The sequence below is a fragment of the Ambystoma mexicanum genome, chromosome 4q, assembly GCF_040938575.1.
Source record: "Ambystoma mexicanum isolate Mex_15411 chromosome 4q, UKY_AmexF1_1, whole genome shotgun sequence".
NCBI lineage: Eukaryota > Metazoa > Chordata > Amphibia > Caudata > Ambystomatidae > Ambystoma > Ambystoma mexicanum.
This window is the reverse complement of record NC_090928.1, coordinates 1,249,513,176-1,249,529,284: the sequence shown is the minus strand read 5'-3', so window position 1 is coordinate 1,249,529,284 and position 16,109 is coordinate 1,249,513,176. Positions and strand designations below refer to the sequence as shown.

Here is a 16,109-nt window from a genome sequence, read left to right as displayed (position 1 = left end):
TAGGTAACCCCCAAGTACTCCACATAAAATGGTGTGTGTTGGACCTACAAAGAGAAAAGGTAAGTAAAGTCAATTTCACTTTACTATTCTTGGGAACTGTTGTTCACCCAAGAAAAGGTATTCAAACCTAATGTAAAGGATTTCTTTGTGACACTGCACTGAAGGTGCTGTGTGTCGCCATACTAACATTAGATACCTATGGAGTTTGTCAGACTCCGAAAACAAAGGAAACGCATAATCCAAATCAGATCAAAATACATGAGCTAGTGAGAAAAAGGGCTCACACTCTCCAGGGTTAAAATTAAAAAGTCATAAAGTCCAGCACAAGAGCTTGGAGTCTCTAAGGTTGAAGGCCATTAGCACAGAAATTAGAATTCTTCCTAACAGTCACTAAGCAAAAAGCAGATGCCTATGGAGGTTACCAGACTCCATTAAACAGTAAAAATAAATCCAATCCCAATTAGAAAAAAAAGCCTGAGTGAGTGGCAAAAAGTTCCATCAAAAAGAATCCGGAGTCCAGCAAAAGGGCTGGGGGTCTCTAAGCTTGAAGGGAATTATCACAGAACTGAAAATTCTCCCTAACAAGAACGAAGGCACAAGATAATAGTTTCCAAGACGTGAGCAGCGTACTCTCAAATTAATTACGTTTTCAGAAAGGCACAAACCGCCTTTTATAGTCGGGTGCAGTAGAGCTGTAAGCCAGAAGACACTATGAAGAATAACTCAAGTGTCTGCCCAGTGGCAAGAGAAAACAAGACACACACATTAATATTAGCTAAAACCTCAGTAGATAGGTCATTTAATTTCACACCCAGACATGGAGAACACTGGTCAGTTATTATAAACGAACACAAATAGGGCACCTGCAATAATCCCTAAAATTACACATTGACACGATTCACGATAGAAGGCCAAGTACAAAGGGATTGCCCGGTTTTATGGCCTTAGAATGAGGGATGGTAACTTTTAATTGGAAGAAGAGCAGACCATCCACCTCTCCCCCCTACTCTGTCTGGCTCATATCTTTGACCTGTCAGGTGTCCAAGGCTAGTTAGCAAAGTGCCAACCAATAGACGTTCCTGGTGTCATGCCGCCCATGAAGTATCATGCCAACCAACCACTTGTCGTAGAGATGATTATAACCTTTATCAATGTAGGGGTGGTTCTAGGTGGATCCATCAGATACATGTAGTCAAATGAACCTTTGAGCCCTTGTGTAATCCATAGGTAGCCTCACCTACCCCCACTTTTCTGAACTTATATCATGTTGTGAGGTCATTAATGAGGTATTTTCAGTAGTAAAGCAGGTTTCTTTGGTTAACATGTAGAGAGCAGCGAAACATGAATGCTTGTATGCTGCCCTACCTTTGTTTGAGTAAAGCAGAGTTTTGCTGTGCTCTTTGTATACTCTATCATTGAGTCTTGTTTGGACTGTGTTCGATTCCTCTGGATCTATATGGGATTTTGGGACCACCTCCACAAGAGTGAGACTTTTAGAATGGACACTGCCCACTCCCATTCCCACTCCTGCAGTCCAAAGTGATAGAAAATTCTTCTTGACTTTTGGTACACATGTTTGTCAACCCAGTGGTAAATTAAATCAGAGCAAGGGCTAAAATGTAATCACCATGAGGGTAATTTATCCTATCATGAATTTTTCTCTTGTCTTAGGTGGGATTTCCATCCAGAACTGACAGTCCCAGCTGTGAATATTCTCGATTTGACTTTGACAGCGACGAAGACTTCAATGCCTTCTTCACTGGTGAGTGGTCACAGTTGTCTCATGTGATGACTTTTCAAAATGTCCTCAGTTGCTGTATTGTGGCAGGATTATAGTGCTGTCCCTTCTGCAACTTTCAGGAACATAATGTGTGAGTAGTTCTATTGTCCACCTATATGGGAAAACCTGCTTGATTTGTGCATTTTATTCCTCCTGTGGATTCCTCATCTGTGATATTCTATCCGTAGTGTGCAGCACATGTTTGTAAACATTTCTGCCACCAGTTGGCGGGGCACAGCTCTACATCCGCTCCACCCAACATATGTATGTGCCCAGCGCTGGATAGGACGATTGCGCCAGTCTATATTGAGGCTCTGCGCACCATGACTGCAGTTCCTTTTTTCTGCACACTCTGCTCTCTTCAGAAACACTGCTACTTTGAGATTTTTGCAGAATGCTCCACCCGCCAAGGTGTCTGGCTTCAAGTCCTGCACGGATTGAGGTCGACAAATGTCAGTCTTAGACTCACACAAGATTTGTCCATCATGCCTGGGAGAGGAACATGATGCCTAGGACTGAAGGTTGTGTCAGTCGATCCATCTGAAGGCTCTTCGGGAGTAGACGTCATCCCACTATCTTTTTCCACAAGGAAAAGGGTGACAAGATCTCGTTGAATTGTCACAGGGCTCCGAGAACCCAGCAGAAGATAGTTCCTGGCCCAAACGGAGAAGCACCACAGCAAGAGGTCCTGTTCATTGAGCAGTTCCTCTCATACCAGTGTTCTTCCTCTCATACCACTCGTTAGGGACAATTCTCAGCAATGTGCTAATTTCTCTCTACCTTATAGACCCCCAGAACTTTGGCTGGACTCTAGGACTTTTTCATTTTTACCTGGAGAGACTGAGACCCTTTTTTTGTAACACTCGTGTATTTTGTGATTTTAACACTGTTTCTTTTGGTTTTTGGAGTCTGACCAACTCCATATGCATCTTTTTACATTGTGACACACACAACACCTTCAGTGCAGTGGCACAGGGAAGTCTATCCGATTTGCCAAAGGTTTAAATACCTTCTCTTGGATAAACTACTCAGACCTTCCAGGATTTCGCGGCATGATATGGCAAATTTTGCGGCATGAAATTGTAAATTTTGCAGCACAAATCTTTATTTATTGCAGTATTTTTGCAAGACATTTTTTCTATTATCTGGAGGGTCTAAGATTGCCACATTGTAGGAAAGAGGCAGAATGCAAGGCTGAAAGAGAGTCAGGGTGTCATTATGTATCACCCTCCTTCCCTTCAGCTCTCTGGCCAGCCTCTCTTGGCCCTCTTCCTGCTCCCACCTGCAAGGCTAAAAACCTCGGGGTCATCTTCGACGCCACACTCTCCTCACATCTCCGACGTCTCTAAGAAGTCACACTACCAGCTGCACCTCCTCAGAGGTATAATTCCTCTCCTTTCCTTACCCCAGAAGCTCACCATCTCCAGAGCCCTGGTTCTCTCTAAGCTGGACTATTGCAACAGCCTCTATCTAACTGCCTGCCTCTACTCTCCGCCCTCTGCAACTCGTCCAAAACAGGACTGCAAGACTTGTCCTTGGCCTCAAGCCCAGGGATCGTATCTCTCCAGGACTGAAATCTCTGCACTGGCTCCCAGTGGCTGCAAGGATTAAGTTCAAAACCCTTCTGCATTATCCACCAGGCCTTCTGGGGCCTGGGGCTGCATTACCTTCAACTCTCGCTTCCTAAATACCTTCCTTCTCGGGCTCTTCGCTCATCTGCCTCCAACTCCCTCAGGGTTAGCCGCTTCTCCAAGCAACGAGTTGGTGGGCGATCTCGCTCCTCGGCTGGGGCCTCCCTCTGGAACAGCCTTCCTGCCTCCCTGAAACTTGAGGAGAACCATCTCCGGTTCCGGAAACGCCTCAAAACCTTCCTCTTTGCTTCTGCTTTCTCTGCCTCTCTCCCCTGCTGAAATTCCCTACCAATTCTGCACTGGTTACCTGGCCACCCTTTCTGATTTTGGGGCCAGGTCCCGCCTTTTGCACACCTGCCCTGCCTCCCTGGCAACCCCCTGCACTTAGGGACTGGTTCTGTATCCCTCAGTCCCCTTACGAGCACTTATGTCTGCTCTTACCTTGCACTTACCACCATCAGGCCGTTTTATTTATCGTATTTATTATTTCCCATGTACTGCACTTCCCCTTTTCCCTTCCCCCTGGCACTCTTCCCTTTCTCCCTACCCTCGCACTTGCGCGATCTGAATGACACATGGCCTAGTAGGATCGTTGTCTGTCTTCCTCTGTTTTCCCCTCCCTTGCCTCGTCACTCCTTGAAACACTTGTGTATAGGCGTGTTATAAATGCCATGCCATATATCATCTATCTTTTGTATTCATTTAATAGGAAGAATCCCGGATGTGTCTGGCTTGGCAGAACAGTTTTTGTTTTGGCTTCATTTTTGTTTTAATGTGCATGCCTATTTAATAGTATTAATGATCAATTTAGTTATCAGTTGTAATGCTGAAACTTTTCCCCTTCTATGTTCTCCAATCCCCCAAACACCCGCACACCTCTCACCAACACACATCACACAGCTCACCAACTCCCCATTACAACTTGCATTCCTGAACCTCTCACTGTCATACAAATACTAAAGTGCTATGTCACACTGTCGAGTCACAATGTGCACTCCCCCGCCAAACTCCAAATCATACTTCCAACTCACACCTTACGCTCTACAATTCCTCCCGCAATATACAGTCCTTCATTCTTTTGTGCTGCTTCTGCATCTTGCATCCTTTCTCCCATTCTATTGCACTCTTCACCTCATCTTTATTCGCAATCTACAGCTCACTGCCTATTTCCGGCCAACCGCTTCCTCTTCGCTTTCTGGCTCACTGCCCCCCCTGACCACACGCTCCCTCTACATTCTGTACCTCCGCTCGCAGATTTCTGGCCCACCGCATCACTGCTTCCTCTGCTCTCTTGTGCACCGCTTCCTCCGCTGACCCATTGCTCTCCCTCTGCTTTCTTGCCTATCACGTCACATCTCACCCATCATTTACTCCCTCTCCTTTCCCAGTGTGACCATTTTTTTAGAAAGTAGATTTCGACCATGATCCTCAAAAAATGGGACATTTAAGCCGAGGATATGCTATTTTTTAGATGGCCCGTTTTTGGAAATGAGCAGGTCACCTTATTCTCAAAGGTGATCTGTGCATTTCCACGGGGCTGAGCTGTAGTGCAAATTGTGCACTGGCCAGCTGCCTTGAATAGGGTTCGGGGTTGTTTGACCGAAGTGTAATTATTTGCGGCGGAATTGACCGTAGTCAATTTTGCCGTGAATAGATTTGCACTTCAGCCAAACAACCCAAAATGTACCTTTCACCACCAACCCACCCCCTCCCCAACTTAACTGCTAGGTCGCTGCGGCTTCCCCTCAAACCCTGCAGTGTCAGATCAGTCCCTCGAACGCAGGATGGATCCGACGCCGCAAGGTCCCTTTTTAGTTTGTTTTCAGACCCCTACCTCCAATTTTGAGGAATACTGAACATAGGGAGCGGGTGACGCCCCCGCAAGCCCCGCTCCACATGTTCGGTATTTATAAAAATCGATCGAATGGTACTGGCGATATAGGTCAAATTGTACCATTCGATTGATTTTTGGCAGTCAAAATGGGTAGTACCTTGAATAGAAGCGCTCTCCCGACAGTGTTCTGCAAACTCCCAGCGCGTCCACTGTAAATTGCGACCCCAAAAAACGCATTTCTATCCTTTTTGAGGAACAGAAATGCAAGCGACATAGCAGCAGTTCTTACCTTAAAAACAAAATGCATGAAGGGTAAAGAAAGACCTTTTGGGGTCATTATGAGGTTGCCGGTCCGGAAACAACGGTACTGATAAGCTTGCTGCTACCGTTGTTTCCGGACCGGCAAACTAGGAGTTCTGCGAGCGGGTGCCGTTCAGCCTGCCAGGTCTAAATGGCGGGCGGAACGGCACCCGCTCGCAGACCTTGACGGATGCACCAGCACTGTTGCACACAGTGCGGGTGCATCCGTCCTCCCCATTCCCATAGAGTCCAATGGGACTCGATGGGAATGGGTATATTCTTTTTTCCAGCACCTGGCCGGAGGGACCGCCAGAAAGAAAATTACTCCGGCAGTACTCCGCCGAACTTGTAATGAGGCTCCCTGTCATGTAGTGGCACCCCCACCTCCCATGCGCGTATGTTTGCCTACAATTTCTGCACATTTAAAAGTGCATCTTGCGTGTAAATTTAGGATGCACTTTTAAATTGGCAGAAACGCCCCCTGATTTTTCAGAGATGAAAAAGGCCATCTGAATGGGCGCGCATATAAAATCCACAAGGAACACCTGAATGGGCGCAAGTGATGAGATGTGTTTGCACATTTCATTTCTTGCATTGATACGTTTTGAGAATCTGGCACCCTGAGGATTTTTTTTTTGTATTTTTTTTTATTTTTTGCAGGTTTTTTGCAAAAACTCCAATTTTTGCACAAAACGTCCGTTTTCGCAGCATGTTGCGGAATCGCAAAATCACTATAAGCTGGAGGGTCTGACTACTGTTTCCAAGAGCAGTAAAGTGAAATTGACTTTACTTACATTTGTAACTTTCTAGACCCAGCACACACTATCTTACGATAGGGTGCTGGAGGGGTTACTTAATATCTCCTTTGTCTAGTTTCTCATGTAACATTTTTATGTTACCCTTTCTACGATTAATGGCTGGTGGCAGTGGTTTACTTTTTACTACCATGGTTTGTCTTTACCGCGGGCTGTGTTCGCAGCTGCACTAAAGCACCCTTGGGTGCTAATTTTGTCAAAATGGCCCCCGTATTCTTTTTTCGCCATTTCTTTGTGGAAAGGTCCTTCTTGAGATTTACTCTGCACGCCAAACCAGGTTTGGTCCCTTTGTTCATCTGGCCCTAGTGTGTCTGGCGGGGGGCAGGAAGTGAGGGAGGTGCCCGAAACTCCCTGTGCTTATTCCCCTTGTTTACAGGAATGAACCCAAAGGTGATCGGCCGGCTGGCTGTCCGGCAAGGACAGCCACCTTGCTGTTTGACTGGCAGCTAGGCTGCAATGAATAGGAGAAACCTGCATAAGAGGCGAGGCTTTTTGGCTTGAAAGGCAGAGTCGACCACTGGACGAAGGAATCCGAAGAAGAACTTGTAAGAGATGCCTGCTGCAACCCCTGGACCGTTGGTTTGCCCGGTGAAGCCCTGCTGCTGTGCTGAAGCTCCGAATTCACCTTGAGTAGACTAGCCCTGCAAGGACGACTTCTCCCCTTGAGTTGGTGGGACCAATCCATGCCAAAGTAAGCCACCTGGACATCCTCTCGAAGCTGGTTGCATTTCCACCGCAGTCGCTGCTGGAACCGAAGAGCTAGGGAGAGGGGAACACCAGTTCATGTGTGTTGCTTTTAAGTTGGCCAAGAGCTCCAGGAAGGTTCACCGGACTCCCAGGAAGCAGGACTGACCAAGCCTGAGCCAGAGTGTGCTAGACCCTAGAGGCAAGGAAAGCCCATCTTGACAGCTAGAAACCGCGGTGGTTCTATTTGCAGTAGACGCGAGGATCTGAAACGCCGAAGTGCCACTTGTTTGAAGATTGCCGGTTGCTGTCCGTGACCGCCCGTTGCAGTGCAGGAGTCCCCAGAAGTCCTCCCTCTTGTCCCCAGGAACACCAGGATCTGCAGAGCTGCACAGGAACAGAAGTCATCTGCTGCATTTTTCTTCTAACTAAAGATACTGTGCAGTCTAAGAGAACTTACCATTTGTTGTAGAGTTTCTTGCATCTTCTACTACTCACACGTCTTACAGCTGGTGGCCCTACATTGATTCTTCCTTTTTCTTAAGACTTCTAAAACATTGTGCGAAGACTTTTTTTTACTTACCTGCAAGAATTGCTTCAGCTCACATAGACTTTTGCCCAATTGACATTGGCCTAACCTGGTTCACTGAATGACTCTTCTCTCCTCTGACATTGCACCTGTCCTTCCAGGAAGGGGTAAACTTACTCTGCATTGGGGCGGGGGTCCAAAAGTATTTGCCTGCTTAAGAATATTTGTGATCTCTTGTTTGTTGTAATAACCCTTTTCTTTGACACCCATCTAGTATTGCGCTAAATACCAACAGTAATATATTAAATGCCCACAGTGTCGTAACTGTTTAAGTCACCTGAGGGTGTAGGCAATCCTCAATGGGTATTTGCTGATTTAGAGAAACTGAGTGTATTTTGAAGTGTATATTTGTGTTGCCTTTATATTTCTCCCTTCTGAAGAAGGCTTATTCAAATGACTGATAAATTAATAATTGTTTTATTAAGAAACCTTTAGTGTAAGTGTTTATTTGGATACCTGTCACTGTGAATCTTTCATGTAACCACCCTACTGTTCACATTGACCCATCTTGAAATAAGCCTGTCTGCTCAACACGCTGCCAACATGTGTAGTACAGACTTATACCAAAGGTTGGGTTGCTATTACCAGGAGGCTAAGGTTGTTGTAGTGCACCCAAAGGATACTATCCCAAATCCTTACCCAACACAACTCTTCTTCCTCTTTGAAGAATAACTGTCACCAGTCCAGGGACTACCCAGGAGCGGGAGGTCTTCAGACTGGCGATGATGCTCTTCTTCGCCTGATGTTGGGGAGAATTTTCAATTTCTGTGCTAATTCCCTTTAACCTTAGAGATCCACAGCTGGAATCTGGGATCTTCTTGATTTTTTACCTCCTGAGTGAGTGGAGCTTTTTGCCACTCAATCATGTGTTTTTCTCTGACTGGGTTTTGTTCTGTTTAATGCCTTGTCTATATATACATAAATAGTTTAATATAACTTTAAGTGTGTAAGTGTTAACTTGGTGCCTTGTATTTATTGATTTCATTGTGCGGTTCTACAGCTCACATTACCCCTCCTAAGATCAGCCTGGCTGCTCAGTCACTCTACTGACTTGTGTAGTACAGGCCTGTATTAAGAGTTGGGACCCTGTGAAGGACCGCGACACATGCCGAAGGGCTTAGCCCTGGCTTCCCTCGGAGAGGACCAACCCCTGCACGGGCACACTTTGCCCTCTGGCATCGAACACTCTGCACCCTCCTCTACCGTGACATTGTCAATGCAGCTTGGCGCTGTGGCTCCTCAAGTATGCCACACTCCCAATGGGTGCCGTTTATGTTGAAGATGGGTGAATTCCCTTTGGGATGGGAGCCTCTGCTCCCTCCGGAGGTGGACTTCACGGAGGAGTAATACAGGGAGGGGGTGTGGGGAGGATTGTTGGAACTGGCTTCTGAACTGCAGGAGGCCAATGGTGCGGAGTTGGACTTCTTGCCAGTCCAACACTTGGGAAGCCCCAGGCATTATTCCAACACCTCATTGGTAAGGAGGTTGACACCCTGGAGTTGTCAGTCCCTTCCAGCCGGAAGGTTCATTTTGAACTTATGGAAATCCTGGATGAAGAACCCTGTAAGGAATCCTTAACGCCTTTTAAACCGGCAGTTGAGGCCCTTGTGCTGGAAGCCTGGGAAAAACCTGCCTCAATGGTTGACTGGAACGACAAGGTCACATCACCGGGCTCCTACAGACCCAGCTTTTCTTTCTACCTACACCTCCCATAAGAGCTTTTTGGTTCAGACTGCGACTACCAAGCTGAGAACATCCACATTTCTTTATCTAACTCCGGACAGAGAGAGAAAGGGGTTGGGTGCATGGGGGGGGGGAGGGGGATTTTCACCTCAGACAGGCTCGTTTTTATAGCTATACACATGGCCACAGTGGTAGGGTTCACGCAGGACGTGCATGTGAAGTTCCTGCCTAGATCATTTGGCTGGCATAACCTTTTTGGGGCTAAGTCTGATGATTCCATGCAGATGTTCCAGTCTCTAAGCTCAGTCATTGGGTCTGACAGTGCGACAATCCTCTGTTCCTGCTTGCAGAGCTAGAGGATTTTGGCCATACCAGTCTTATTCACCCCCTGAAAGAGTGCAGGTAAGATTTTCACAGAACTGTAAATCTTCCTGACCTGGGTTAACCCCAGAACTTTTTGCTTTACTAGTGGTATATTTTTCATTAATTACTCAGTGAGTGGGAACCTTTTCCCACACTCACAGAATCTTTAACTCTTTTTTATGGGTTTCATTTTGTAGACCCTCCATAGTGTCTTTTTAAAGTTATCCTCTTTAACAACTTATTGGCAATAAGTGCCTGTTGTTGCTGGGCTGCCCTAGGGGTTCCCTTTTAACTTTGTTTTGCTTAACTTGAGAGAACTACAGTTCCCAAGGGTAGAAAGTGTCTTTGGTTCCCTTTTTACATTTTATTCTGTGAAGCCACCACACCCCACCTTATGTGGTGTGCTGGGGAGATAAAATGCATCCCCTTTCACACTAAACCTGTAACTATTCTGTTACAGGACAAGCTTACCTTCCAATGGCTGGTGGCAGTGATACCTTGTATTAATTTGGTGTACCTTTACCACGGGCTGTGTTCACAGCTGCAATAAAGGCACCTAAGTATGCTCATTTTACCAAAATGGCCCTTCTTTTTTCGCCATGTTGGTGTTTATTGTCCTTTCTTGTTCCTTCCCCTGACATCCAGGTTGGAAATTCCTTTGTGTGATTTTTGTCTTGGGTGGGAGTCCCCTCAACTCCCCGCCCAGGCTCCAGTCTGTCTTGAGGGCAGGAAGCAAGGGAGGAGTCCAAAACTCCAATGCCCTTTGTCTTTCTCCTTGCCTGAATGGGGACAAATCCCAGTGGGGGGGCGGGGGGCTGGCTGGCCTGATTGAACAACCAGACCGCCCCTTGTTGTAAAATGCAGGGAGAGAATGCAGAAGTTGTGTTGTAATCCCTGATAAATACTGCAAACCTAGAAGCTGAGGAGAAGTCGACCACTGGAACTGAAACCGAAGAAGATAATAAAGGAAAAGCGGCAGCGACGATTTCCAGCGACCGGAGAGCGTGCTGTGTAACCTGAGCCTTCTGTAGCCCTTCCTTACAATCGACCTGGGGACTCCGAAAACAATTACCATGACCCAGAGCCTGGTGAGACCCACTAGGCTCAAGAAGACCTGCATTTCGAGCCATCCCACGCGTTGCTGCGACCTTGCCTTGCTGCAATACCCCAGTACCCTGGGACCTCGAGCCACTGTGCGGTGCACGGTCTTCAGAATCTCGCTTAAACTTTCTGGGCATCTTGGTGGTTATCCAGAGACGAGAATCAAGTCCAAAAAAGTCCCCTCATCAGAGTGCTGGACCTTTGAAACAAAGAGAATTCAACTGCGATTTTCTGTCTTCTGTGCTCCTTGAAAAGACGCCAAATCCACAGAACCGCATTCAGCTGCGAGGAAAACCTTGCCTAGAGCCTTCTACATCGCTCCCTGCTGCTAAGTTCCTTCTGAGGTCTTGTTTTCAGTCACCACGACAAGGAATCCACTGACTGGGTTTTTGACTGCAGATCCTGAAGTCCTCCTGCAAAATCTACTTCAATGCTGAGGTACAGTGTTGGCTAGCATATGTTCTTAACTTAAGTCTGTTAGGATTTCTGTTTACCTGTGGGGTGTTTTCTGTGATGGGGAGGCCTCTCATCCAGTGCACCCAGTCTCACTGCTAGAATCCTGCTGGGGTGTCTTCCGCAAAGCCCCTGGACCGTCTTCTAACCCTAGAAGTAAAATACTCAACTGTTTGCCCAGTTTTCCTTAGGAACTCTGACATTTGCTACTTAAGAACCTATTCTGACACTGTCTGTTGGTCACTAGACCCTAGAGACACCCCTTCTGCCACTGAACACTCATTCTGCAAGAACCAGGGAAAGACTTTGAAAGGATTGGGCCTTTTGCCTAGAAAGAAAAGGTGTTTAAAAGTTATTTGCTTGTAAAGAGTTGGTTGGTAACTGTAACTCTAAGTGTGAAAAGTTACAAAAGTTCTTACTTACCTTGAATGTGTGATGCACTATTCTTAAAAGTATGGTTAACATCTTTTCTTCCTTAGAAACTGTTTTGCTAGTCTAATAGAAAGTAGATGTGAAGGTATATTACGCTCCTATGATTAGTTTGGGCCTCTTCCCAAAACTAATGTTGGTTTCACCAGATTATTCCTGCAGGTTAATTGTATGAGTGGCTCCTAACTGGGTCTTACTTCCCCTGATTTGCTGTTAGCCTGTCCAGAATAGGTATGCATTAGGCTGTTGCCTACCAAGAATAACTGAGTCATTCAGTAACATGTAACATTAGGGGTTGCTTTCCCTGTACTGTTGTAGACAGACACAAGAAGAGTCTGTTCTAACTGTCCCTTATAAGTCATACATAAGGTACTTGTATAGCTGGGGAAAAATCCAACCTGGATTTCATTGAGAGGTTACACAAGTATAAGGGTTTTACATACCTCGAGTTAGCTGTGTGCCATTCAAAAATAAGGTACATGAGTTCTCCAGCATGGGGTCTGGCATGGATTCACATGCTCATGAATATTCCCCGTCGTCAGGCTGGGAATCCTCGGTAAAGAAAAAATCAGTATCAGTTTTGTTTCTGATCGGTCTTTCTTAGTAACCATTCACTGATCTCTGGGTCATACTGCCCCCAGCCAATGACTGCCCTCTCCCTAAGCCCATCCCCTGGCAGCCCGGGATGCGGATTGCAAAATGTTTTCAAGGAGGACGAGCATTCGAGATGTCCCTACTGCCTTCATGAGGACAAGATGCACGTGGAAAAGGACTGTGCGTTCTGCAAGAACCTGTCGGAACGGACCAAGCAAGATCTTTGTTCTCGCCGCCTGGCTGGAGAAGGGCACAGCAGGTGAGAAGGCAGAGAAAAAGTCTGAGCGGTCTTCTAAGTCCTGTGAGGGTGCCCCGGCGACGGGGGCCCAACAGAATGCCAAGCACCGCGAGTCCGTGGGCACCGGGAGCACTGAAAGGTCGGGCTCTTCGGCTGCCAAGCAGAGCGCGACTTCCCCGGCACGATCAACCGCAAGCCAGAGCTCTGGTTCGGGGAAGAGGAAGTCCGAGAACCCGGGTAAGCTTCTGGAGAGGCCCCGGTCGATCTCGAATGGAGCCGAGGGGGAGCGAGGCGATGACCCTCCCCCCAAAGCGAAGGCCCAGGACGCACCTAAGGTGGTGAGGGCCTTGATCCACCTGGCAAAGGCCTTTATCGAGGTTGTCGCAGCGGCCCTGGCGAAGCCGGCAGAGACTACGCCAGTGGAGGCGGCCTCGGGGCCCAGAGATTCCCTACCACCGCGGAGGGAATCCTCTTTCCAGCCCATTATTAAGACCCCCGTGGAGACCCCGGTGGAAAAAGAGGGGGGGGCGGTGTCCATTACGGACTCGGATTCAGCCTCAGAGGAGGATCTGGTGGAAACCCTGAAAGGCCTCAACGAGAGGTTGGAGAAGGTTCGATCCCAGGGGAAGGATCCTGCTGATGTGATCGAAGATAGCGACGATGACGAGGGCCCAGTGGAGCAGCCATCCCGCCCGTCGCAGCCATTGCCCGAGCCCCAGGATAGCTAGGCGGCCATTTTGTTGGCAATTCTTATGTACTGAGATAAGGACAAGGTTACCACGGACCCCGACGGAGGATCCAGAACCTGGACCGTCGGAAAGCCCTCCGAACAAGCGGAGGAGAGTCCACCCCTCACCGCCCTTTGTGCCCACAAGGCCTGTGAACCCCTCATCCCCCTCGCTGGACACTCGGGTTGATACGGTGACAGATACAGCGACGGGGACGGACGACGACAGTGGTGATGATGCAACGAACATTCCTTCATCACCACCCCCCCACCCCCCTTCGGGCCTCTCCACCCGATGAAATTGGCTCTTTCCACGCCATGATAGCCAGGGCATCCGAGCTCTTCCAGCTCTGCCCTGATGAACAGAAAAAGGAAGGCTTTCTTTACCAACGACGGGAGGCCAAGAGAAAGACGGTCCTCGTGGTACTGTTGATCGACATCTGGGACAAAGGGCTGGCTATCCTGAAGAACCCTTCCACGACACCCGTCAAGAGGGACAGGTACGAGAAGAAGTACCGGGTCCCCGACGCTGCCCTATTGTTCCTCAAGGTCCAGCCTACGCCGGATTCAGTCGTCTCAGCAAGGGCAAAAAGAAGGCGGCGGGAGCGGCGGTTTCAACTTCCACTTCCCCGCCAGACAGCGAGGGCTAGAAGTTGGACTCCATGGGACGACGAGTCATCTCATCGGCGGCGACGACGATTAAGGCGGCCAATGCCTTAGCGATTGTGGCCCGTTACGACAGGGAGGTCTGTTTCAAGATGGCTCCCCTGCTAGACTTCCTACCGGACGACAAGAGGGCAGAGGCCCTACAGATTCTGCAGGAAGGTGGGGTGGCGTTGGATCATGCCATTACGGTGTCAACGGACATTTCTGATACCGGATTCCGCCTGCTGGGCAACGGGGTTTGCCTTCGGCGATGAGGATGGCACAGGGCTACGGACTTTCACCAGGACTTCCAGACCAGAGTGTTGGATATGCCGTTCGATGGCAACAACCTGTTTGGGAAGACGATGGATGAGTCCCTCCAGGCCATCAAGACCGACGCAGATACAGCCTGAGCCCTAGGAGTCCTTCAGCAACGGCGGCCCTTTCGGATCTCCGGAGGCAGACAGGGAGCCTCCAAGGGATCCAGCGGTGGCTCTTCTATGTACCGCCAGGCGGCCCGCTCCTCGTCCCAGGAGGCCTACAGAGGCCGCGGCAAGCAAGGAGGGTCTCGCCGCCGTCGTCAAGGAGGCCAAGGCGGCAAGGCCTCTTCCAAGCAGGACTGAACCGGCCGTTGCGTCGGGCCCCCACCGAAGCACCCCAGTGGGAGGCCGGCTGACTAAGTTAGTCAGCGTGTGGGAGTCCATCTCTACCGACCGTTGGGTGCTGGACACCCTGGCCCGCGGACACTCGCTAGAATTTCAAAAGAAGTGTCCTCGCATTCCTCCCGTGGCCAGGAAGGAGAATCGCGTCCCTCAACTGCTGTTGGAGGTAAGGGCGATGCTCAAGAAAGGTGCCATCGAGCTCATCCCCGAGAGGCTCCGGGGCTCCGGAGTATACTCGAGGTACTTCCTCGTCAGAAAGAAGACAGGCGGTTGGCACCCCATCCTGGACCTGCGTCGGTTAAACAAGTACATCAAGGCACAGAAATTCAGGATGGTCACCCTCCAGCACGTGCTGGGACAGCTGGAGGAGGGCGACTTCCTATCCTCGTTGGACCTGGAGGATGCTTACTTCCACATCCCCATTCTAAAAGGTCACAAAGTTCCTCAGATTTGTAGTCCAGGGGCGTCACTACCAATTCAGAGCCCTGCCATTCGGATTAAAGTCGGCACCCAGGATGTTCACCAAGTGCCTCGCTCCAGTGGCGGCGCGGCTGCGCCTGCAGGGGATCCACGTCTACCCCTACCTGGACGACTGGCTAATCCGTGCAAGGTCAAGGGAACTCGCCGTCGAACACACAGCGAGGACCGTCCGCCTATCTCACGGAACTGGGATTCGCCATCAACTACCCCAAATCCCACCTGGTTCCGTCGCAGGTAGCACTGTTTCTGGGAACGAAGCTCGATACAGTGGAGCGATTGGCATCTCCGTCAAAGAAAGGACGAAGGCCATTTTGGGCAAGGTGCAGCGCCTGTTAGCCACTGATGTAGCCAGAGTGAGGTCCATCAAGTCCCTCCTCGGGATGATGTCCTCATGCACTCATGCATCTACCTTGTGCCCCTTTGCAGACTTCGGATGCTTCCGCTACAAGAGTTCCTCGACGCCCGCTGGATTCAAGCGGCGGGCAGCTTCGAAGACAAGATCCCGCTCGACGAGGAGTTCCGTCGGGCGATTCTATGGTGAGGTACCCGTGCGCACCTCACGGCAGGCACAGACTTTCAGACCCCGGCGTATCAGGAGACGGGGACGACGGACGCCTCCCTGGAGGGATGGGGGGGCCCACACCGGAGATCTCCACGCAAGAGGCCTCTGGCTCCCGTAGGAGAGGTCTCTCCACATCAACATCCTGGAGCTACGAGCCGTGTTCTGGGCGCTCAAATCGTTCCTTCCGTCCCTCAAGGACAAAGTGGTAAGGATCTTCACTGACAACACCACCACAATGTTCTACATCCGGAAGCAGGGAGACACCAGATCTCCAGCCCTATCCAAGGAGGCCCAGGATCTGTGGCACTGGGCCGTCGCCCAGGGGATGTTTTTGGTTCCCTTCCACTTGGCAGGAATAAAAAACACCATCGCTGACTCACTCAGCAGGGAGCTGCGCTCGTGCCACGAGTGGGAACTACGCCAGGACCAGGTGGATCGGCTCTTTCAACGATGGGGCAAACCCCAGATCGAACTGTTTGCGAAGGCGACGAACTCCAAGTGCCAGAGGTTCGCCAGCAGGTTCACACAGCCGAGGAGCA

The 16,109-nt window shown here is 49.3% G+C and overlaps 1 protein-coding gene across 1 annotated transcript in view; it reads left to right on the top strand.

Moving 5' to 3' along the window:
* LOC138468323 (exportin-5-like) overlaps nucleotides 1–16,109 on the top strand; it is a 1,170,237-nt gene that overhangs the window by 421,291 nt on the left and 732,837 nt on the right. The window contains exon 12 of the mRNA XM_069608829.1: nucleotides 1,672–1,762. Within this exon, the coding sequence (XP_069464930.1) occupies nucleotides 1,672–1,762 (91 nt within the window). The remainder of the gene's footprint in view (nucleotides 1–1,671; nucleotides 1,763–16,109) is intronic.